The following is a 25,491-nucleotide window of genomic DNA, read 5'->3' on the forward strand; positions in this document are numbered from 1 at the left end:
CAACGGGTCTCACCGTGATTGGCGCGAGTGCACTCCTTCTCCGCTATGATTGGTCAAATGCGCTGTCACTCCCGGCCTATGCGGGCAGGGACGGGCGCTGAGTGGTCGGCGCTGGCGGCGGCCCCGCCCCCGCGGGGACGCGCGGGCGGAGCGGAGCCGCGGCCGGAGCCGCCGGAGCGGGGGCGGCCTGAGGGCGGGGGACGCGGCAGCCGCCGCCGCCATGGAGGCGAAACCGGCGGACCCGCTGCTGTGCGACAGCCTCATCCTCTGGGTGAGTGGCGCGGGGGTTCCGCCGCCTCTGGGGACCCTCGAGGGCAGCGAGGAGGCGCCAGCGGCGGGGGCTTTTCCCTCCATCCATCCATCCCTCCGTTCCTCCGGCCGCCCCTCCCTCCGTCCCCGCCCGGGAGCAGGAGCTGCGGGTGGGTCGGGCACGGCCGCGGCGGCGGGGCTGCCTGGGACACGCTGCTCACAGCCAGCAAAAGGCTCCCGCGGCGCCCTCCAGCTGTGCCGGTGGTGGCTGGAATATCCCGTGGGCCCAAGTGCGGCTCTCCAGCGGTGGCTTCACTGTGGAAACTGCTCGGCAATTAACACTATTAATAAATAAATGTAATTAATTTGAATTGACAGGCGTAGAAACCTCAGAGTTTTTCATGCCGGCTGGTTAAAGCGTTTATTAGTCAGGCACGCCACAGCTGGGTGTGTGATGTTACCTGTGCCAGAGGCACCTGTTTGGAACTGCGGAATTATTTAGGTCGGAAAAGACTTTTAAGGTCATCGAGTGCAAACATATTTGTCAAATTCATCAGTTACTCTTGCTTCCTCTTTATCTTTCTCTCCAAGCTTCTTCTGTGACCTTGTCTGTAACTCTGGTTTTGCAGGTGCAGTAATTTCAGTGACAGGGAGCTCTGTGAAATAGAACTTCTGTATGAAATCTTGGCAGGGAAGGTCACAATTGCCTGTGTGAAGGGTTTCTCTAGAAATAGCAGGAGTGTTGCTTCTGTGAAGTGTAAGTCGTGGAGAGAAGAGAGTGTTTTAGAGGCATTGTAGAAATCCAGGAATGAAACTGGTAAAAGTAACAGGAACAGCAGCCTGAGTAAGGTGTTCTTGATTTCTGCATGGCAGTACAGAAGTGTTAATGAGTTAAAGTCTGTAATAAGTCACTGATAAGCAATTTCTTTCTTTCTTTTTCCTCCTTCCATTTTCCTTTTAGTGACGTTGTATTCTCTCAAGGTTTTGTTGCTGTCTAAAATTTTGGTTGCCTTATGTTGGTTATCTTTTGTTGTTTAATCTTTCTCTTTTTTTTTGGGCTCTTCAACTTTGTATTTTCTCCTCAGTCAGGTGAGAATAACTCCATCGTGATTCAATGGCAAAAAAAAAAATCTCTGCATTCCTAAACTCTTTCACAACAATCGTGTCAGCAGTGCTGAACTCGTTTATGTTTCACAATTCGTGCTTTAAATATTTCTATCCTAATTGTAATTTTTGTTATGCTCACAATGCAATAGCTGTAATCACATAATGAATCTTAATAGAACCTTAACTGGCCTTAAACTGGGAAATTGTGTCTGTGAAAAGGAAGACCCAACCCTGTGTTGGGTTTTCTATACAGCACTCAGCAGATGCATGTTTTTAGATTTAGCACCCTAGTTCTCAGGCCTAGTTTGCAACTTAGGAACTGATTCTTAACACTTGGATGTGTTTGAAACATCCTCTCACAATTTGAACTTCAGTGTGAATAATAGGGAGAAAAGTGATGTGAGGAGAGCGGGATGAAGTGCTCTGTGTTTAGAGAGAAAAGGGTTCTGTAACTCTCTGCTTCTGGTGGTTTCTCTGTTTATTTACTCATTAATATAACAAACAGATGCTTATGATTCTCTGTATTTTGCTTCCAGATCTGGCATTTTCCTATTTTTATTTTACCAAATGCAATATTAGAAAACATGCTGTGTCCAGAGAAGAAAGATAAGATTCAAATAAAAATGTTACCTGTTGTTTCTGCAGCCCAGGTGTCATTGAATTTAAAGTTCTGAGGATTTTACAGGAAAAACATAAAGCAGCTAAACTAAATTATAGGGGTAATGTTTATGAGTATCCATGAAAAATTGGCTTAGGTAATATCTGCTACGGTGGAACTCAAAAGCTGCAGCAGAAACAAGTTTCTGAGTTAGGTATTTTTCCTCTGTGTAGAGGAAAAGTTAACTGGATGTTTTTCAGTCCTGTACTGCCTTAGCTTCCAAACCAGGGACTGGAAGTGTGGCAACATCTTAAATTGGAAGCATTTTCCACTATAAATGCACTGCTTGACACTGGCACCACTGGTAATTTCATTCTGTGCAGTGGCTGACTTATTCTATTAATATACTTGGTTTCAGCATGGGAATGTTTATTTTTATTTTAAAATCTCTTTGCTTACTCTGTAAAACCTCTGTCCCTCGTGTGTATAATCGTGTGTATAAACTCAACCTCATTGTCAGGGGAAACTGAGGGCACACCTTCTCAGGTGGATCGGCTGATTTCTGCTGGGCACTCTCTACACTCATGTTTCATCTGCAAATGTTTGGTGGTAGAGGTACAAAATTACCTTTTCAGCTGTATTTTGGGAGCATAACAGCTCTGTGTCTGAGAGAAGAACTTCTGCTGTAGCAGCAAGTGGCAGAGTGCATTTGGGGTGGAATTCACAAAATGGCTTTCAGTGTGAGTAGCAGCATATCCTTGGATATGCTTGGAGCTGTATTTAGTAAAACTGAAAAAATGAGGGAAGAAAGAGCACTGCTACAGTCCTGAAGTCTGTGGCTTCTTTTTCCAGCCTTCTCCCCACACCTGCCACTTTTATTGGTTTTGCAAGAACGGTAAAAATCCATTTTGATGAAATGATTGGGCTGGCATGAGGTTTGGAGAACCCATAATTAATACTTCTACTCTCTTATTATTTCTAGGTCCTTATGTGACTTTTAAATACATAGAGAAGCCTAGACTGTCAGTTCTGCTTTCTACTTAATTTTAATTAGCTGTTTCTATTCTGGGAGATCGTGCATAAAGCAGTGTTGCATGTCAGGGTTTTCTAAGGCCTTGTTTATCTGCTCTAACAGGCTCAGGTGAAAGGGTTGCACCTGTACATAGCAATTTTCTTCTTTTATGAGGGGCATATCCAAATGGCAGCGTCACAACATTGTGCCATAAAACTCTGGATTTGGGAAGCCCAGCCTGAAATGTAAACTTGCGTGCCTGTGCTTGTGCTGAGGCTGCTGGAGTGGTAGAAGTCAGTGCTGTCAGGCATAGCAGCTTTGGGCTGTGGTGTTCCACTTAATCTTTTATGTAACCTACGAGGGATTACTGACTTCTCACTTCCTGTAAGACAGGATTTAAACCCACTTTTTGAAGGAAAAAAAATCCCCTTGCTCTGCCTATTTTTCTCTTGGCTTGATTGGACTCTTCTTGAAGGAAGCAAACAAGTATTCAGAATTATGGTCACTCTTTATAAACACAGAATGGAGAAAAACTGCCTCAGATTCTCACAGCTGAAAGCTGCTTTTTCATCACTCTGGTCCCAGTAGCTCCATTTCCCAAACACAAGGTCATTTTTTACCAGGAGTTCTGAAGAAGCTTGTGTTGCACAGGATGTTTGGGAAAGCCCTCTTGCAGAGGGACAGGTAATTTATGATACTGTAAATGCACTAAATTTAAGAAGTCAGTTCGTGCAGTGAATGGGGTTTATAAGGATTTGTACTTGCTCCCATTCTATTCTGTCTTTTAATAGTACTAATAATAAACTTTGTTTTGTTTATTGTAGTAAAGAAGGCTCTTATTTTCCTGAGTAACTGAGATGAACTGACCTGTGTATGGAAATGGCTCTCTCATCTAGAATAATTAGTTCTGAGTTGATTGTTTGTGGAGGAGTAAAATATTGCTATTCTAAATCTATAGTTAATTCTGTCAAAATGTTAGCTATAAGCTTGGGGATAGTTTGAAAAAAAAAATCACACAATATTTAAAACAGAGAAACATTTTAACATTGAGGTAATCCCATCCTATTTCTGTTACTAAGTTATTGCAGTAAAAGACTGGATTTCTTTTTCCCTATCAACTTTCACACCTTATTCTGATGCTGTTTTTTGTTTAGGTAGTTATGTCCAGAACTAAGCACTGTAACATAATAATAAAGGCTGGATAAATATGACTTTAGTCTCCCAAGTTATCTTTCCATAATCTGCTTTAAGATAGAAGGCCTAGGGTGAAAAAACAGAGTGTGGGTGTTCCTACCAACTTCTAAAGCTACCAGTCATAACAGTCACAAGTGTTGAGAAAATTCACTGGGCTTAAAGTCTGTGTGGTTCAAAAAGGATTTCAAGTAGAAAGACATCTTGCTAAATGCCTGAAAGGGGAGAAGGAAGATGGCAGCTAATTTATTGTCTACTGAACTAAACCCATGTTTTTCCCTCTTTTAGCTGCAGACATTCAATACAGCTGCACCCTGCAGGGATGTCCAGGACTTGACTAACGGGGTTGCCATGGCTCAGGTGCTTCACCAAATGTAAGTTGATTCTTCAGCTGGAAGAAGAGGGATTCAATTGCCTGAGGTTTTTGTGTTTGACAGACACAGTTGCTTTTAAAGTAGGCAGAAATTCAGAGTGGACAGTTTGTAACAGAAGATAGGTCATGCCTTCATATTGCTGTTTTGGGGATGATATAATAGCTGATTAATGACGTGGTGGAAAAGGTGGTGAGAAGATACACAAATACTGCAGTATTAAATTCATACTTGGGGATAATTGGGCAAGGATGACATTATCTTCTTCACTTTGCCCATCAGCACTATTTCTGTGCTTCAGGCAATGTGTTCCTTTTTGGAATGAGAAACTAAAGATTCCAGAGGCATGGAAAAAAAAGTGTTTTCTTTTCTTCCTGAGGTTGCTCAATTAATTTAGATTTAAGTTCTAGGTTTTAAATGACAACTTACTAGTCGTGTGGAAGACAAGAATTGTAGAACTTCAGTTGCAGTTAATAGTTAGGAATTTAGTTTTGATTAGCTGTTCTGTTGGTGTGATGAAGATTGGTAGTCTGAGTGATACCCTAGTTTTGAAATTTGCATAGAGAGTTGTAATGCAAGTCTTTTTTTGAAATAGTATCATGCTGCAAGTCATCATTGCAATGTTATCGTTATTGTTGGCCCAGGTAATTGATGGGAAGTCTGCATTACCACCTCAGGTTCAAAGTATCATTTTGTAATTGCTAAGAAATTACTTCAACATCATCACACCACCCCCCCCCCCCCCCAAAAAAAAAAAAAATCAGAAACCCACCTGTCTGTTTGTAAAGATTTTAAATGTACTTTTTAAAGACACTGCTCACCCTTTTTCTGGACATGGAAAAAATTGATTTAGGATTTGCTGAGAGTTGCTCCCCCTGTGTTTGGGGTATTAGGCAGCCACGTGCTTTGGTCAAACTTCTTAACACCAAGTTGGTTTGTGTGCAAGTGGGGATAATGATTGTCCTTTATTAGGTGCTTTGAGACCAGTGAATGAACATTATACTGTCAAAGTTAAATATTGTTAAATATGCTGTGATTGTACTGCTTGGCAGCTGAGTGTGTGTAACACCTCCCTCAGCAATTCATCCTTGTTTATGCTGGCAAACTGAATCCCCTTCTGCCCAGGGGAACCAGAGACATACAAAATATACAAAATGCCAATAGTTTAAAGTGTTTTCTTAATATGTGCCTTTGACGAATTGGAGTAAATGTTAGTTAGTGCAGCCTGCAGGAGCAGGTACCAAACATAACGTCAGCACTAGTCAAAAAAAGATGTTTCTTTACCTCGTTATGGTTACTTTATCAGGATAAAAATTCAGCATGACAAAGGCCTCCACATCCTTGTGCTCCATCCATAGCTGGCACAGGCACACAGAGAAATTCTCCCAGCCCTGGAATGTGCCTTAATGCAGCCAGCAGGATGGAAATCTCCTGTGACGTAAGTTTACCTTGCAATCTCCAGGAATTCATGCCTTGTTAGACACTGGAGCTCAGCGTCAGATGATTTAATGCTGGGAATTTGCTGTCTTATTTAAGTCTGTGCTCATTGATTAATCATTTCATTTTGTTTCAGAGATGTTGCCTGGTTTGATGCATCTTGGCTCAATCGCATCAAAGAAGATGTTGGTGACAACTGGAGAATAAAGGTATTTAAAACTGAAGATAATGAAGTGTGTGGGCTTGTGCTGTCCTGAGATCTGGCAGTCCAAAACCTACAGAATTAAGCTCAAGCTTTTCAAGGATATTTTAAATGGGCTTGAATTGTCTGTGTATAGTTTAAGTGCCTTCCAGCATTGTTGGATGGGGATTTTCTGCTGTGGTATTTCTGTTATGTCCTCTCATAGAGCTGCCTTGTAACCATTTTACTAGAAATTATTATTTGATTTAATAAGAAGTAAAATTTTAAATAAAATTATAACCTTGTCTTTCATGTACAACAACTAGTCCAGTAATTTGAAGAAGATACTGCAAGGAATTATGGACTACTATCATGAGGTATGGAAAAAACAATTTACTGTTATTGTTCTCATCATTAAACACAATGATTATTGCTCCACTTGACTTAGCCAAGTAGAAAAAAAGCTGTAATTTGTTTTGAGGACCTTTTAGGCAGCAGATGTATGATAATTATCTGTTAAGTGGGAGGTCTGAGTGAATATGAAATTAATTTGAGCAGGTGTGTTTTAGATAAGCCTCTTGGAGTACAAACTGGGAACCATGTGTCTGCCCCAGTGAACGTTGAAAGGACTGAGCTGCAGAATCCTGTTGACTTTTGTGTATGTGTTCATGTTTGGTCTTGTCTAGAGAAGTTCTAATCCTTTTGTACACAACAGAACACACTCAGCAACCCCAGTGTAGGTTTTGTGATATTCAGTGGAAAGCTGGGAGCCCAGTAGGAATCTTCCTGGACAGTATTAGTTTGTTCTGTCTCATGCAAGGATGAGTACAGTAGCCATAAAAGGCTGCTGTGTTTTGAGTTAAAAAAAAAAATTGCTGAATTTTGTATTGATGTGATTACAGTTATGTAATGAGTATGGTTTAGAAAACTTGCCAGATCTTGTTGTGGCTTCCTGGTCTTGCTGGGCTGAGCTGTGACACCAAGAGCCAGGCCCTGACCTGCTGCCAGTTCTGAGGATCTCTGGCAGGCCCAGAAGCAGAACTTTTATAAGGTTATGAGAAGATTTTTGAAGGATTTGGAAGCAACTTCATCTGGAAGTGTTATTAATTCCTTTTTTTATGTTGGTTAAATAAATGAATTCTCTCATATATGAGAACTGTCCCAGTAACTTTTACTATTGTCACTTTTTCTTGTAGAAGTGCTCAGTTAACTAAACCTGATAACAAACTTCGAGGGCATTTTCTCTGGCTGGCTCATTGAGCCCAGATTTCCTACATGATACCAGATTTTCATGTTGTACAAAAGTGGGAGTCTACTTTTCCTTATAATTTTAATTGTTTTTTCAGTTCCTGGGTCAGCAGATTGCAGAAGAGCTTATTCCAGACTTGACCCGGATATCTGAGAACTCGGATCCCACTGAACTGGGCAGGCTGCTGCAGCTTATTTTGGGTTGTGCAGTCAACTGTGAGAGGAAACAAGGTAGGCACTACCTTAACCTGCTCAGCAAACATCAGACTGCCTCAGGTGATAGTTAAGGTGGAAAAGATGTAGAAACTTCCCTTTCTTCTCCATCAACATTGTTAATTTGCTGAATGCCTGTTCTGAAACTGGAGTTCACTTAAAAGCAGAAATTCCCTGGGAAATGTCTGTGATTAAAACTCAAAACTTTGTTCAGAGTAGGTTTATAAATAGAGTCTGAAATATGTATGGTTTATTCGTATTGTTAAAATATGTACCAAGACCTATTCAAATGCAAATATAGCAAAATTAAATTATGTCCTTAAATTAGAAACTGCTTCTCTGCCTGCAGAGGCTCAAGACTGAATTGGTTGTTTTCTCTCCCATTACCAGAAATAATCCTCCATGCTCTGATGGCATCTCTCCTTAAGCAGAGTATAAACCTGTCCAGTTAAAAGTTTATAATATTTTGTGCTTATCTGCCATATTACTGGATAATAATGATGGTGGTTAATGGTTCTCCTCTGTATAAAGAGACCACTACTTGTTTTGAGGAGCTTTATGGATAGTAGTTTTTTCTGGATCTTTCAGCAAACAGTTTCTCATTTTACTCATACCATTGAGATGACCATTGTCATGAGTCAGTACAAATCCTTTTTCACAGAACACATACAGAATATCATGACCCTTGAAGAGTCTGTTCAGCACGTTGTCATGACAGCCATTCAAGAGGTAGGTAACAGTTCATAGCCTGATGCTGTCAGTTGAGAAGTCCAAAAACCTTTTTGTTGACCTTTGTGAATTTTTTCATCCTAGGAAAGGTCAGGGTGGAGTATAAGTACTTTCCTAAATTATTTGGGAGGTTTGGAGCCAAGAGACCTTAAACGCCAGCCAAAAGTTTTGGTTTTAGACTCGTGGTGCCCAAACACACAACAAATGCTTAAGATTTTTTATTCCACACAAGAAATGTATACAGTTGCCAATCACTGATTGTACTAGAGTTAGATTCTGAAATTCTGTCCCAGTGCTGTAGTCTTGGTCCCAGAGTTAAGCTGATTGTGTTTGTGAGGTTGCATTGTTCTGGCAGACCATTCCAGCCTCTGACTTAGAAGCTTGCAGCTGCATCTCTTCTATTTTTGTCATGGCGTGCTCCTCCTCCTGTCTTAATTTGTTCTTGGTTGGATCATCTTAGTGATCCAGCTCACAGCTTAGCTCTGCAGTCACTGGCTTTTGAGAGCTTCAGGACTGTAAAGCAGAGTGTGGAGAGAGGCAAAAACTAAATACTGAATGTGAAGAAAAGGTGGTGTGTAATTGCACCCTCATCAAGGTAACAGTGGAGTTGATAATAAGCTTTATAACTTAGATTTAAATTGTCTGTATAGTCTTTAAAGATGTGCTTGTCCTGTTGGTAGAAATAAACCCATAAAGCTTGTGTTTGTTGTCTTCTGTTTAAGTAAATTTTCTAGAAGAAGGTCTAAAAATAATTCAGTAATTTCTGAGTGAGGACTAAAGCCCTTTAATTGTTGGTAAATACACACTGTACATCTTTGTATCTGAGAAGTAATGTTCTCATTGTTTGTTTAGAGGCAATTAATGGGACACAAAGAAATGTGAAAACTGTTAAATCAATGGAGTGAAATCCCGTCTTTGGGTTCATTCCTGTTTAGCTGACTAGGGGGTGGCAATACCTTCAACACATCACACATTCATCCAATACAATGTTACTGCAAACTTGATTAATTTTGAGAGGAGGAAGGTAAAAAAATCACCTTACTGTAGATCTGTTTAAATCTTTTACCAGCCGTGAGATGAGGAGGAGCATCATTAATCTGTTTTGGAAGGGATGAAATAACACAATGGAAAATACAATTGGTACTCAGTAGACAGTGAACTTACAGATCTATAACCTCTAATTTAGCCTTTTTTTTTTCCTGTGGCTTCTTTCTGTAGCTCATGAGCAAGGAAATAACAACTGCTTCCCCATGTGATGCACCAAGTGAACTGGAACAGCAGGTAATTGCCTGATCTGTGTTGCTATTGTAGATCAAGCCTGAACAACAAGTTGGTATTTGGCCATCCCTTAAATGAAGAAATGCTGGTTTTCAGTGCTGATTAACTGAAAATTTAAGTGTTAGTCTATAGTTTCTTTAAAAACCCACAGTGACTGTGTGGGATAAAACTGGTCAGTGCAAGCCTACATTGCAGGGAGGGGTAGGGATAAAATTCCTGATAACATGAACACTGCAAGGTGTTGCACATAAAATGAACTTTTCTTTAAAGGAACATGAAAATGGTGACAGCACATTCCTGTGTTTTGTTAAGCCTTTGGCCTAAGGTGTTGTGTTTCAATAATTTTCTTTCTAATAGTGATAATCATTGAGAAGGCAATTGAAATGAGCAGCGATCCTGATCTAGCAGAGCATTTGAAGGTTTTTGTGTCAATGTGTGCACCCAACAGCCAACTTAAACAGTGGGTGTAAGCAGCTGAGGCATTTTAGTAGCTGTAACTGAGTGCTTTGAATATGGGCCATAGTGATTGATTGCCTTATTTTTGAAAGCTTAAAAAAGCCTTGGAAGACCTTCAGGAAGCACGAGCAGAAAAAGAGGAGTTGGCACAAAGATGTCAAGAGCTGGACTTGCAGGTAAGAAGCAGTCAGTTGTTTGTTTCTTTAATGTGCAGTGGTGCTGCTATTAAGATGCAGAAGTTTTTAAGGGCAAAGTGCATTTTGCATTGTTCACATTTTTGTGAGAATTTGTAGTGGCTTGTGGGGGAAAAGCAATTATTCTGTGCTCCAAAATGCAATTACTGGGAAGAGTTTTCTGATGGAAGTGTAAGCTGAGGTCGTGTGCCAGCTTATCTCAAAGGTTCTTTGTCTCAGGTTAATGTTTACCCTTAGTAGCAGGTAGTGTTGAAACAACCTTATCATGGTTTTAAAAATTGCCCTTTTCATTCTTAGTCCTCTAGTCTTTTGTAATGTGTCCAAAAAATCCAGTTCATGTCATAAACAGTAATTAGATTTAATCATAGGAAAATCATGCTGTTTCAATAGGAGTTGATGAAGGACAAAAATTTGTAATTTATCTAAAACTTGCTAACTTTTTCTCATACACAATTGCAACATGAAGGAGATTTCAGGATAAAAATAATGAAAACTAATAGATCCTTGCTGGCATTTTCAAACAAATAGGCCTATTTTTGTTTTTAATGGATATAGCAGTTAATCAAGTCACTCTTGAGAAAAAGGAAAGAGGACTTCATGACAATAAAGAGAAATTTGCATTTCAATCAACACTTTAAAGAAAAAAAATCACTCATTAGTCCCTCTCTTATGGCACTATAATCTGAGAATAGAAAGAGTTTTATCTGGGAAGGCAATTCATGTCAGATTTGGCTCTGTACAAAGAGAACATTTGGGTGGCATCTTCTTGTAGGAGCCAGAGGGCTGTACTGGCTGTGAGAGCCTCTGGAAATGAACACCCACAAAAGCAGAGGCCAGTTTTACATTTCTTACTGACAATGGCAACTGTAAAAGCAGAATGCTTGTGTCTAAAGCAGCTCAGAGCTACTTGCCATGCCCAGGAAGCTACTGCTATAACTGAATTGATATTTAATTTTCTTTTTTTCTTGAGGCAGTAGCAAGGCTTCCTAGTGAAAGCAGAGATGTAAAAATGCTTGTGAGAAGAATCTGCAGAATTCCCCAATGTTCTTCAGTTTTCCCTGGCTTTTTTCCCAGAATTCTCTATTAATTAATCATAGGTGATGCAGAGCCAGTTGCTCATAACATGGCATGGGACAGGTGAAAGGTGTGCAAGGGAAAGGTACTGAATATAAACAAATGAGTTAATGACAGCACATCTCTGTCATACTGTGATGTGTCTTCAAAACCTCTCTTCATCATTTCTGTCGACTGTGACACCACTTCTGCTATATTGAAATAATTAAAAAAGAAGAGAAGGCTACCAGAAATCAACTGAGAAAAGATGTAAAACTTGCTCTGAGTTGTGCCACAGTTTGATCTTTAGGTTTTTTTGGATCTGAGAAAAAGTCTGAGATGAGTGATGTTTCAGGAGTATTCTGAAAGTCTGAATGTTGTGCATGCTTAAGGAGTGGCTGATCCTTGAACAGGAGGCTGAGCAAGGCTCAGATGTGCTCCCTACTCACAGGTGTTTGTGTGCATGTAAATAATAAATGACATCTGGTACATAAAAAGGAGTGAACCTAGAAAGCCAGCACCTCAGGAAGTGGCAATTAATCACTGTTTGACTTTTACATCTGTTTGCCTGATGGATTTTTAAATTATGATCACAAACAAATTGTTTCTTAATATTGCATACTGTAGATTATATCTGTTTAATAATGTCATCATGATATGTTTTATTTTATTTTATTTATTTGAAGCCGTAATATTGACTTGACGCTTCTCATTTAAACTAATTCTTAATAAATTCACTTGTAAGGTCTCAGTCTTCCTTGATATTTTCCAAGAGTATAAGAAAGGTAGGTTTACTTTATAATTCAGGAAAACATAACCCAAAAAGCATATTGTCCCTGTTTCAATGCAGTCAACTAACACATGCTGCGTGCTCTTACGTTCGACAGGACGTTAAAATTAACACAGCAGCTTTCACTAGACAAACTTTAAAGGTTCTATCCTCTTTAATCCTTGTGGCTGTGAAGCTGGCTGCTGTCAGTGAAGTGCTGTAGCCCCTGTGCTTCGCTGTGACACCGGGTAGCCGTGTGTGTGCTGCCAGGGTTGCATGCTCCCCCGAGGCTGGCCAGGCTGTCCGTGCGTGTGCGCTTCGGCCCACCCCGCTTCCCGCAGCCATCCCCGCCGAGCACGGCAGCCTGGGCTGCTGGCCGTGCCCTGCTGCTTCTGGTTTCAACTACAGGCAAGATGGACATTGTTGCAGCAGCACTCAGAGTTTTTTTTGTACGGCGTCCATGGTGTTTTTAATGGAAGCAGCAGTTTCTCTCCATATCACTTTGTCTGCCTTTTTACCGTGGTTTCAGTTACAGAAATTTGTCTTTTTATTTAGAGGGACTTTTCCTGTAGTGCTTCGTAACTGTCATACACTAAAGCATCTGTATGCTCAAGTGTGCTCTGTAAACTACATTCTAAAACTTCTAAACGCTCAGCCTTTTTCATAAACTAATTTGGTGATGTATTGCTGTCTTGCTTCAGTTCTTTGGACAGGTCTTACAGTGTTCATGCTGTTTTATCTGTGCTAGGTGGCTGCCCTCCAGGATGAGAAAAACACCTTGATGTCAGAAAATGAGATTATGAATGACAAACTAGAGCAATTAGATGACTCTCTTGATGATCCAAATACCATGGTTGCAAAAAAGTATTTTAGTGCACAGTTGCAGCTGGAACAATTGCAAGAAGAAAACTTCAGGTATGAAATTATTTCCCCTCAAAATCTCTCACTTGTCTAATGCACTCTGAAAATTTTGGTACTCTTTGGGGCTTTTCCATCTCAATTTCTTTTGCATTAAAAGCTGTCTACTGCTGTATAAGCATATTTTAAAGGCAGTCCTTGCATTTAAAAAGAAAAAGAATCTGTTACTTGTTGTAAAATGTATCAGTTTGTAATTGGAATAGCCCTTACTTACAAAAAGGGAAGAATGTGATGGAAGGCAAAAAAGTGAGTGCTGATTTGTGTGTTAACAAATCAAAAGCTAAACTCCCCAACACCACCACCATGTCTCTGTACTGAACTGATTTTTTTCTTTCTTTAGTCTCTGTGATCTATATTGGGAAACAAAATCCCTTTTCATGAGATTCCTTGATACTGATGTGATAAATTTGCAGTGTGCAATGCATTATGATTTAACAGATAGACAATAAAATTGTTCATGTCTATTGTAACATTTTCCCTGCTACTTAAATCAGTAGTTTTCCTTTTATCTTGTTTCTTCTTAGTAATTTTAGTACTAAATGAAACTGTGCAATAATGATGAGTTCCTAACAGAAGTACTGGTTTTGATCTGGTAGGCTTGAAGCTGCAAAAGATGATTATCGTGTCCATTGTGAAGATCTAGAAAAGCAATTGATTGAGCTGCAGCATAGAAACAATGAACTGACCTCTCTGGCAGAAGAATCAAGAGCCTTGAAAGATGAAAATGACATTCTTAGGTATGTAGCAGAGAGAGCTCCACACACACATTAGGATTTAATGGCTAAATCCAAGGATTTGTATTTAACAAGATTTTTTTGAGGTGTTGTTTCTGCAGATCTTACCTGAATGAGCTCTTTGGAAGTGCAGGCTTTAAGGGAAAAGCTCCATTGTTTGGCAAGAATTACACATGGAATTTGTCTGTGAAGCAGAATTAATGACTACAGAACTTAAGCTTCTTCGTATGGGACAGAAAGTGGAAGTTCTCATGTAGAAAAACATATATGCCCCTAGAATTTTAACCTAACTTCTGGTGTCAGCATTCTAGGCAAGATTTAGGTTAGTGAGATCATTAACAAAATGAAGATGAAACACACAGTAACTTTCATGAGAATTTAATGTAACATTCCAGCTTATGTAAACTGTATTAAATACCAGACCACCCAAAAAATATCCAAAATAAATTGTATTGTCAAAGCAGATCTGCTATTCATAATATAATATGAATAAAACATGGAAAGAAAAGTGCTTTCAGGTGTTTAACTTAGTGGCTATTAAATAACATCTGAAACAAATCGTAGCTGTAGATTTTTTCCATTATTTTCTTGTACCAGCTTCTGGTGGGATATGAATGCAGATAATAAACACAGATTTAAAATTAATTTTAAAATTATGGTCCCCATGTTTTCTTACCATGTAAATTTTTTTTAACGATCAGCTGACAGTTCTCAGGTGCATCTGCCAGTGATAATTTTCACAGAGCAGTTATGTTCTAATTCTGAATAATCCCCCTGTGAGAACATACCAGGTACCAGTATTTTGAGGTGACTGTCTAGCACAGGATGTTGTGGTGTCACAGAATTCCTCAGGGATATTTGACCCACTAACCCGTGCTCATATTTCTGGCATGTGACTGTCAGTGTCACTTGAAGGCTGGCTGATTTCGGTTTTTAAAAACAAGTTTGTGTCGATTATACATTTAAAAATAAAGCGGTGAAATGTAGCTGCTGCTAAGCATGTCGCATCTCTCTTTGAAAATAGTGTGTGTCAGCAGAGTTTGGGTTTTGTAACCTTTCCTTCTGGTTGCTGTTGGTACCTCAAGGGCTACTGCAGACAAGGCAAGCAAGCTGGAGTCGACGGTGGAAGTGTATCGGAAGAAGCTGCAGGACCTGAACGATTTCCGCAGGCAGGTCAAGTCCCTGCAGGAGACCAACATGATGTACATGCACAACACTGTCAGTCTGGAGGATGAGCTCAGGAAAGCCAACGCAGCACGAGCCCAGCTAGAAACCTACAAGAGACAGGTAGGTGTTTGAAAGGTTCTTTTTTTCCCCAGGTAGCTGGGAACACCTTAACAACCCCGCATTGTCCTTTTGGAATTTCTGAGTTGTGAAAACTCCTTCATACCCTGCTGTTCCCTTGTGGGCTTCTCCTTGTTTGTTAAACTTTCAAGTTTAACTGTGGCTGCCCTCTCAACTGATGTGAGAGTCCATAGTCTTCAGGCTTTTCTTCTTTACTCTGACTGAGGTAATTTGTGTGCCTGTTGTTCAGCTGTTACTGAGATTGTTTTTATGGAATCATAGAATGGTTTGGCTTGGAAGGGGACCTTGAAGATCTCATTCCACTGTCATGGGCAGAGACACACCTTCCACTATCCCAGATTGCTCCAAGCCCCATCCAGCCTGAGCTTGAACGCTTCCAGGGCTGGGACACCCACAACTTCCCTTTGAAATCTGTGCCAGGGTCTCACCACCCTCACAGTAAAGAACTGTTCTCTTTCAGTTTGAACCCATTCCCCCTGGCCTGTCACTACATTCTTATATTCTCATATTCTTACCATTCTTCATGAAAATTAGAAGTTTTATTTTAATTTCAGTAGGAATTAAGAAAGAGTTAAATTAAAAAAAAAATCCAAAACCAACCAACAAAAAATCAGTATTATCCCCCCAAAACACAGAGGCCCCCATCCCATCTCTGCTTCCTTAAGCTTGAGGAACCAACTTTTATTTTGGCTGAATTGGGTAGGAAGGACTGTTTTAATGTAGCTTTTTAAAGTAGCATCTTGCAACATTCCTGTGCTAAATAATGCTTTTATGAAAAGGTCCAGGAGCTTCATAACAAACTGTCTGAAGAATCCAAAAGAGCTGATAAGTTGGCATTTGAAATGAAGCGTCTTGAAGAAAAATATGAAGCTTTAATGAAAGAAAAAGAGGTAAGTCCTTTTAAGAGTTTATTTGAGCACCTAAATCTCTCTCAGATCCTCTGCTTGAGGAGAGCCTTCCTGGAAGCAGTGCCACCATAAAAATGAAGTTTAGTTTAGCCCTGTGTGTGTGCATTCACATATAAAACAAAATACAGAATCATCAAATTGTGAAGGTTGGGGAAGATCTCCAAGATCATCAAGACTGACCTAAAATTTTCATGTATCATTAATACTTTTGATTAATGTTATTTGGTCTTAAAAGTGGTGCAGCCTGACCTAATTCCATCTCAAATGTGTTTTGTTAGAGACTGATAGTGCAGTGTGATGCATTAAGAGAGACAAATGAGGAGCTCCGGTGTGCACAGATGCAGCAGGATCACCTGAGTCAAACAGGTACTGCTTTATCTTCAGAGACTCTTTTATTGGGATTACAGGTTTCTTTAAGTGTGCTAAATTAAACCCCTCATGTGATTTCAGGTGAAAAAAGCCATGAGAATCTTGCTGCTGAAATTCTGCCAGTGGAATATAGGTGAGACCCAAAGGCTGAGGTTTTTGGGATGTTCATAGGTGGGGCATGACAATGCCTCTGTGAAAGTTCAGTGTTCACATCAATGTGATTCTTTCTCCCACTCCTTGCTTTGCCCCCATATAGGCATTATTTCCCCATGCTAAAATTACTTTGTTTTTTTCTTAAAACCATATCAGATTGTTGTATATAAATCTGGGTTTGGAGTGACAATTTAAAACTCTGCTCATATCTCTTAAAGTTTTCAAACACTTTTAGTTACCTTTTAATAACAAATTGCATTGTTACCCAATTATATCATTAAGTACAACCTGCTTGGCTCACTTTAATGTTGGGGGAGTGAACAGGACTGTTACTTCTTCCTCTTAGTTACCTTCTTAATTAATAGTGCTTTTTTTTTTTTGTTGTTGTTGTTTTTGCTTTAGGGAAATGTTTATTCGGCTGCAGCATGAAAATAAGATGCTCCTGCTGAAACAGGAGGGATCAGAAAATGAACGGATTGCTGAGCTCCAGGAAGAGCTGGAGCAGAAGCACCGGACAGTGAACGAGCTGGAAACTGAGAAAAGGTGATGAGTGAAACTGCACCTTAAAATACACTAAAAAGTGATGTCTGGAGTTTTTAGGGTGACTTGTGCCTTGCATCTGTAGTGTAGGAACCTTTTCTTTCACCAGTGTAGTCATTAATGAAGGATTATGAAGCAAGGAAGAAGGAAGGTGGTTTAAATGTGGTAGATCTGTGTGTACCATACCCTGAAGGAAGTGTTGCTTACAGGACACTCTTTTTCACTCTGAATTATTCTTGGTAGACCAAGAATGTATGTGAATGCTATTTCTAGAACTTCAGACTGTTAGACCATGGATTTTCTATCAATGAATGCTACAAAATGTTACTAGAATAGGAAAATTTTTGGTAGTTACGTTTTCTCAAAACTTAAAATGACAATAGGAATTTCGTTACAAAATGTTCAGTAAAGCTCCATGTGTTTGTTTCTGCAGAAGTAGCAGTCAGACTAAAAGCATTTGAAATCAGTTTATTTGTGGCTTAAGTCATGCTGGGTAGACCATCTGAGCAGCTAATGAAACAGACAAATCTGTCTGTGAACTATTTAGATGGGCAATAACTGTGTTTTTGTCCTAAAAGGCTCAATGAAGAGCGCATTGGAGGATTACAGCAGCAGATTGAAGATCTGCAAAAGACTTTACAGGAGCAAGGATCCAAGACTGAAGGAGTAAGTGAAATATTTTGCCAGTTTTGTTTAAAGTCCTCCAGTTTAGCATCAAGTCCTTTGTTTAGCATCTTATTTTTCAGTGTATCTGAGAAATACCTCCATATCAACAGCACTTCAGTTGAAAAGTTCATGTTTTATGTGATTCCTTCTATGGAACTGTAACCCTTCTACTTTACTTTCAAAGTCCCTGGCTTTATCACTTAGTGGATTTATTTGCTTTGGCTTGTTTAGTTGTGCTGAGTATTCTTGGCTGATTTGTAAGAGCCCTTGAATGTTGCATGGTATGCAATACTGAAATACAACTGAATTTTAACTCTCTCCTTTCACAGTCCAGCAACCTGAAGCAGAAGTTGGCAGCACACATGTAAGTAAGGCACATGCATCCACAGCAGCTTATTTATACTAAATAGCACACAGGAACTTGTGCTATTTAAATCTTGGTAGGGATGTCTTGTTTTTCTAAGCCACTGATTTGAGAATTATGCATAGAGTTAAATATTGGTGTCATAGTTTTGTTTACTGTGACCATGATGATCTTGTAGTACCAGTACCACTTCACTGTCTCTTCATCACTACCAGCATTTTAACTGTTCTGATTCTACAACAGACTGCTAAAACCAGCACTCCAAGTGTATTCTACTTCTCTGAAATATTTCCAGTCCTTTCAGCAGATATAGTTCTTCCTAAGATGATGCTGGAGGGGCTTAATTGTTATTTTCCTAGTTTTAACTAAAGGAGGATCAACTCAGAAGTGGCATTTTTATGATATTTCTATTCAAACCCTGAAGAAGTGCTAAAAATAGTTATTTAAATACTTCTGTCATGAAGTTAAGGCTTCCAGCTGTTAAACCTGGAATTATTTGTGAGCTTAATCCTTAGCCCAACTTTTCATTCACAGGGAAAAGTTGAATGAGGTTCATGATGAGTTACAGAAGAAAGAGGCTGATCTTGCAGAGCTCCAGCCTGATGACAGTCAGAACCGTGAGTTGTTTTGTGGGTTTTTTTTGTTTTTTTATTTTGGTATTTTTTTAATAAGACTGTGTTAAGTTTCTTCTGAAATGATTCCCATGTCCACTGGATTATGGGATAGTTGTCTGGATGAGGCTTTCTGCTGCAGCTTAGCTTTCAGTCTGAACTGGGGGGTCTGGAGGGGTTTTTGTGGGTGGTGGTGGACAGGATCCTGGTGGGGGTGAGGTTTGTTGAACAGTGCTCTGCAAAATGGGATTTCAGGGTCAGGTGGGACAGCTGAAACAAAAATAAGAACTTAAACCTTCTAAACTTAAACTTTTACCTTCTACATTGTTCTGTATTTGAGGGATGGTGAAATGGAGAGAACACAAGAGCCCTGAAAGTACCATGTCTGTTTTTATTTTGCATGTCTTTGTTGATAATTTCTGTAAACAGCCCAGAAGATTGGAGAGCTGGAAGCAGCTTTACGAAAAAAAGATGAGGATATGAAAGCAATGGAAGAAAGATATAAAATGTACCTTGAAAAAGCAAGGAATGTGAGTGGCATGTTTCTGAACATATGCATTCCTCCCTCATAAATTGTTAAACAGATTGAGTGTGTGTCCCCCCCTCCCAATTAAAAGCAGTAGCTACAAGTTGCATTTTTAGTCAGACTGTTCAAATGATTGCAGTCTATTAAGTCTGAGAGAATAAATAGGGTTCAGGCTGAGCATGAGGTGCAGTAGGGATTCCTTTGTACCCTTTGTTCTCTGTAGTACAGGGTAGCAGCCTGACCAGTGCCCAGCCTGTTCTCACATTCCTCCTTTGAGCAGATGAGATGCAGAGCTGTTGAGAATCAAACTGACTTGCAATGCTCTTGTTTTGCCTTGTCCAGGTGATAAAAACCTTAGACCCCAAGCTAAATCCAGCATCAGCAGAAATTATGTTGCTCAGAAAACAGATACTGGAAAAAGACAGAAGAATTGAAGCACTAGAGGTAAAAATTTTGCTTATATTTAAAAATAACTTCTAATATACTCTGTTTCTGATATTAGGCATTAAAGATGTTGTTTCCTAGTGATTCAGTAACATCTGCCTAGCTGAAATTCTGAAAGAATTGTTGACTGTAGTCCAAATATCAGAAAAAAATTGGGGAAATGCATTGAGTTTCACAGCATTATTGATGGGACTATTTGGAATAGTTGCCTGAGCGAATACAGAGCTCCTCAACATGATTCAGTAGGCTGATATGTCTGACTGTAAATGCTGTGGCCTCACATTTCTTTTATGTATGAGTACAAGGGAAGTATATTATATAATAGCAATTAGCCAGTCACTGGAGGTACATTCTTTTCAGGTGAAAAATTACTAAATTATTTCTAGATTTTCTGATACACAGCAGACCTCTTGTGCATTTCCCCACACAAACCCTCAGAGTACATTTCCAAGTTCTGTTTGTATTTCTAACTGCAACTTGTGTAGTTTAGCCTCTTAAAGCAGGCTGATATTTATCTCTTAGTTTTTTTATGGAAGTATCTTTGTTTATACTTCTAGGCTTTGTAGTTATTTGGTGTATCGAAGCATTTCTGCTGCCTGTGTTTATTTCACTCAGTGGACTGCAGCAAGTTTAAGCCGATAAAATTTGTGTTTTAACTGAGATTTGTGTCCTTGCAGAATGAATACAAAATAGCCAAGCTACGTGACTATGAGGAAAAGCTGATTGTAACTGCATGGTACAACAAGGTGGGTCACTTCAAAATCCACTTTTTGAAACATCTTTTGCTACACGTGCGAGTTAAATCTTAGTTAACCTAAGAAATACCGCAGAAAAAATTCTGTGTGTGTACTAAGAAAGCATGAGCAGGATGGATAATTTTTCTCCTTCTGTTTTTGCTGTTGTTGAAGCTGTTGTTTAACTCTTGCAGAGCCTGAGTCTGCAGAAGCTGGGCATGGAGGCCAGGCTGGTGGGCAGCAGCGGCGGCTGCGGGGCCGGGCCCGGCCGCTCCTTCCTGGCGCAGCAGCGTCACGTCACCAACACCAGGAGGAACCTCACTGTTAAAGTACCAGGTGCAACATCTGATTAAACACGAGGAGGACATGAAGAAGACTCACATGCTAAAGTGTCCTTAAATGTTTTATACCTTTCCACTTTACCTACTTGATGAGAGAGGAGGTTAGAATGTGGGGCAGCTGCAAATGACAACATCAGAACTTGTCAGGAAGGGATTGAGGTGATCAGCCAGGAGGTAGCATGTAGCTTTCCAAGTAGATTTAAGAAATGCAGCATGTACAAGCACAACTTAAAAGATTTCTATTTGCCTTTAGATTATATTGTAAATATGAAATTTGGCACTATATATTTAAAACTTTATTTAAGTGGGTTTGGGCTAGAAAGTTGACTTTTATAATGGGAAGATGTTATGCAAAGGTGTACTTCAGGAAACGGGCAATATTGGGCGCTTTTGTTGGGCTCTTCTGAAAACAAATCTAAAAGATTGGTAGCATCTTTTAAAAAAATACTTTTTTAGAATAGAAAGTACAATTTTAAAAGCAAGAAAGTACTTGCATTTAGAGAAGAAGAAAATTAAGGTGTGGTACCAGTGGTTATGTAACAGAAGACAGGATTTGTTTTATGAGAAGCAGAATTTCTCAGTTTATTAAAGAAAAAAAAAAAGCAAAGCTTAAGTTGGTGCATATATGCACTGAGGAAAACCTCTCTTTAAGATGTTGAATTCACTTAAGCCAAAAAAGCTTGTCTTTTCCTCGGTAAGAAAAAAGCTATTATAATAACTCAAAAGTCTGGGCTATGTTTTAAGTCTGGTATACTGCATTTATCTGCAGAAAGGGGATTAGGTGGGAAGGAGCCCCATTTATTTCAACCTATTTATACAAGCCTGTGCATGGCAATTGCATTTCCTCTTTCTTAAATGTAGTTTCACTCAGCTCTTCTGAACTAACTGTGCTGGACAGAGGAGTGAGAGATGGCTTTGGCAGTTACTGGCAGCAGAGCTTGTTTGTTGGCAGGGAGCAAAGTGCATAAACTGTAATAGTTTGATTGAAAATGAAATGAGGGTTGTTACCTGACATCTGTGTGCAGGAAGTTGCTGTTTTTCACAAAACTTGTGACTTTATTTCCCAAATGTCTAACTCTTGTTTTGAATTGTAATTTTAGGAAAGGTGTTAATGTCTGTTCTTTGCAAATGGTCTAGAAAAAGTTTATTATACCCACAGTTAAAGAAAATAAAACTGCAGCAGCCCTTAACATGAAATGAATACACTTAATTTAAGTATTTGAGGGTGCTGTACCAGACCACCATCTAACACAAATGTGAGAATGAAAACACACTTGTCTTACCATTAAGGCCATCTTTAATTTGAGAACAGGGTTCAGCTTTGTAGAATTTTTAGGTTTTGAATTGTGACATTTGGGTAGTATGTCATTTTGCCTGCCCCTCACTATAGCTTGTCCTTTGATTTCTTCCTTCCCCAACATCTTAAATCTTCAATTGGGCATTGTATGTCATGCCAGAGAAAAGGCAAGCATTCATTTTTGATACTTAGGGTTGCTTCTTAGTTGTGGTGGTTGTTTTACAGTGCTGTATGTATGAATAGGCATTCAACAGATTTCCCCCTTCAAAAGTCATTGTTTAAAAGCCAGGCTCGTGCTCAGTGTGGTATGAGCCAGACACGTGGCTGTTGGAGAGTTTTCTGTGGTGGTGTTCTTCAGGACTCTGTGCTCCTTTGGACTACCTCGTGGGTTTTGAGGTCTTTTATTGCTGCAGTGGTGTTAGTGGAGTTGCTGTTGTTAAGGTACAGTTGCATATTTAATCTGCCAGTGCTGTGGGTGGGAGGGAGGTGGTGGTGAGCAGTGGAGCAGGAGATTAAGGCTTAGCAAGATGCTTCCATTCCTAAAGTCTGGTATTTGGTGTGTTCTAGTGAAACGTGGAGCTGTTGCTGATGGTGTTGAGTGGGTCTCTTAACCCTTGTTCTTTGCAGCATGGAAACTTTCATGGATGTCCTTCAAATACTCATGTAGTTGGTAGGCTTGATTTGTTGTACTTCTCCCAGTAGTGGAGCTGTGTCAGTAGTCTGTCAGGTGCTGAATAGTGACAAACTTGGAACAAATGTCTTTGACTTACACTTCTCAAAACTGCAGACCCTGGGACCAAAAATAACTAAGAACCTCTCTATCATTTAATTGGAAGTTTGTCTTCTGACTAGTGATGGAAGAATTCAAGTCCTGAACTACAGGCAGGAATCAGCCTTTTTCAGGGCACAGTTGTCCCCTGTAATCATGTTGGGGTTGCCAAAATGAATCTGGTTTTCAGGTATTGGATGAAATGTTGCTTATTTGGGACTTTTCTAAACTGTTAAGAGTGAAGCCTGTGACTATCACTCGAGGGTTTCTTTGGGACTGAGAACCTGTTTAAAAGCAGCTGTTACACAACTAGTTAAATCTGGGTTCTGTCCTGTGAATGAGGAACTGATGTGTGGCAATAAATACTGGATTATAAGCCATGGTGTTGTATTCACTTCAGCTCATCTGCCTGTGCAGGCAGGACCATTAGGTCAGGATCATTTTAGTGTTTGCTTCACCCATGTCAAACCAAAAAGCTGCTCAAAACGCTGCTGTGTTACAGCTGAGCTGTGTCCAACATGCAGCAGCAGAGCCCTGTCACTCCATGTCCTTTGAGGCACCACGGCTGAGGCAGGAGGAACAGAGAGGCCCCTTGGCTCTCCTGAAAGGTGAATTTGTACCAGCACGGTTGAGAGCAGACTCAAATGTGAGATGAAGCCACTGAATCCTGCTGAAGTTAAATGGCATTATTAGGAATTGAGCCAGTTTCCAGTAAAACGGGTAATGTAGATCCAAAGAAACAAAAAAAATATGTTCTGATTGACATATCATTTGTTAATTATTTTTTATATAAGATTAATTACTATGGAAGAGAAGTGTTTTATAGCAATAATACAAAATATGGACTAGTAGGTTCTTTTACTCAAGATGGGTCAGGCAGCAGTTTTGAGAAGATTCTTTTGCAACAACCTTATTATATAGTGGTTTAAGAAACATTCACTGAAAATAAATTTTCACCTGATTTTTTTGTTGATTAAAAAAATATATATATATATGGGTATTCTATTTTCTATGATACACACTTACTTGGAAATAAGTAATATAAGCAATACTGATGTTCTATTTAGGTAGCCATAAATAGTTTAGAAATCAGAAAATGAAAACAATTGTTTAGGAGTTGGTAGTGTCTAGTACAATAATTTTCTTACTTGTTTCTTTTTCCCCTTCCCCTAAGTTAAGGTTTTCAGTGTGTCGGTGTCTACATCTTCTGTTTAAAACAAATGTAAACACTGTGTTACATAGAACTCGAAAAATTGCACTAATTTTTAAACTTTTGGTTTTATTTTTTTCTTTGGAAAAAATCCTTTTATATTCACATAAAGATTTTTAAAATGAATTCTTTGGTGTGTTTATTCCAAGCCACGTATCTAATGGTCCCTAGATGCTGTTTCTGGGCAATGCACAGTCTGGTTCTATATTTTGGTACTTTTACACCACCTAAAATACCCTGTTTCAGGACAGGCTTGTATTATAATGAGGGTATGGATGTGATGAGTTGTGTTGCTCTCCTCTGTGTTTCCAGTTCATTCCTCCCACCCAAAGCTGGTTCCCTCTGCTCAGCCCCCAGACTGAGAGCTGGGCAAAGGGCCTTGTGAAGTGAAAGATTAAATCCCTCTGCAGATGGGCTGTGGAGTGACCTCAGTAATTATTGCTGCTCAGGTAGGTGAGGTCTCTGCCTGTTCTCACCCCACCTGAGAGGACACAGAGGATCAGGTACAGTTCTGAATCACTGTCCTTGCTTTTATTGGGAAAAGAAAACTGGCTGCCCTGTCCAGCCTGCTGTGCAGGTGATTTATGTGCTCCATCCTAAATCCTATTGCCAGTTCTCATTCCCTGAGCACTACCCCCAGCCCAGGAGTGCTGTTGGTGAAGGCTGGCAGCCTTCAGCCCTCTGGAGTGAAGATCTGAGGATGAGGAGCTGTGTTGATTGCCCAGCATGGAAGGGCCTGTCCCAGAAAGGATGAAGCCATTATGGAAGAACTGGTTTTCCTGCTTTCTGAGGCTGGACATAAAAACAGTTTCAGACACTGAAACCAAAGCGTGCAGGTGTGTGAGGGAGAAGGGAAGGGAGGAGGTGCTCAGCTGTGCAGGAAGCCTGAGCTGAGCTGCAGGATCTGTTCAGTCCTGACCCTGTTTGCTTGCACCTTCTGGCAGCTCCTGAAGAGCCAAGCACTGCAGCAGGAGTTCTGTGTGTTCATGTGAAGAGTGTCCCTGGAGAGGAATACAGGATTACAGCCCTGAGTGCAAAGGAAGGGAGGAGCTGAGGTCAGTCACGTGTGGGAGATGGTTTAGGTGGAGGGGGAAAAATATTCAAGAAGCCTTTGAAATGCATTCTTCTTTTGGAATTTAACTAACTGAGCAGAGGCCTATGGAGGGAGCTTTTGGATAGAGCAGCAGCTTGGGAAAGGAAATGGGAATCTGAGCAAAGCACTAGGGGGAAAAATGTACCACAAAACAGTCAGATGACACCTGTATGCACTGGAATGGTTTTGGGAGTAATAGCAGAAATAGCTCACACAGCAGAAACTTACCACTGTTCCCCAGTCAATCCCAAGCATGCAGCCCACTTGCAGCCTTCCCCTTCAGCTTCTCTCAGAGAATGAAAAGAAAGGAGATCAGGTCTAGAAAGTCAAAATATTTTCTTGTTTCTGCTGGAAAAGGGAGGTGTGGGAGCATGTGCCAGCAGCATGTTGGAGGGCATCTGGCTTGAGGAGAGGAGGGGTGTA

At 40.0% G+C, this 25,491-nt stretch overlaps 1 protein-coding gene across 1 annotated transcript; it reads left to right on the forward strand.

Moving 5' to 3' along the window:
• The first annotated feature begins 18 nt into the window (after nt 1–18).
• On the forward strand, nt 19–23,141 carry HOOK1 (hook microtubule tethering protein 1). The gene is made up of 22 exons (XM_041483182.1): nt 19–271; nt 4,446–4,531; nt 6,102–6,174; nt 6,473–6,523; nt 7,493–7,625; nt 8,269–8,336; nt 9,555–9,617; nt 10,163–10,246; nt 12,835–13,001; nt 13,601–13,741; nt 14,824–15,025; nt 15,823–15,933; nt 16,230–16,317; nt 16,402–16,453; nt 16,876–17,016; nt 17,592–17,679; nt 18,009–18,043; nt 18,578–18,660; nt 19,084–19,184; nt 19,523–19,624; nt 20,302–20,370; nt 20,553–23,141. The coding sequence occupies exons 1-22, from the start codon at nt 221–223 to the stop codon at nt 20,709–20,711; spliced, it is 2,148 nt and encodes a 715-aa protein (XP_041339116.1). The 5' UTR covers nt 19–220; the 3' UTR covers nt 20,712–23,141.
• Nucleotides 23,142–25,491: the final 2,350 nt, after the last annotated feature.

This window comes from Pyrgilauda ruficollis, unplaced genomic scaffold (assembly GCF_017590135.1).
Source record: "Pyrgilauda ruficollis isolate IOZ18807 unplaced genomic scaffold, ASM1759013v1 scaffold6, whole genome shotgun sequence".
NCBI lineage: Eukaryota > Metazoa > Chordata > Aves > Passeriformes > Passeridae > Pyrgilauda > Pyrgilauda ruficollis.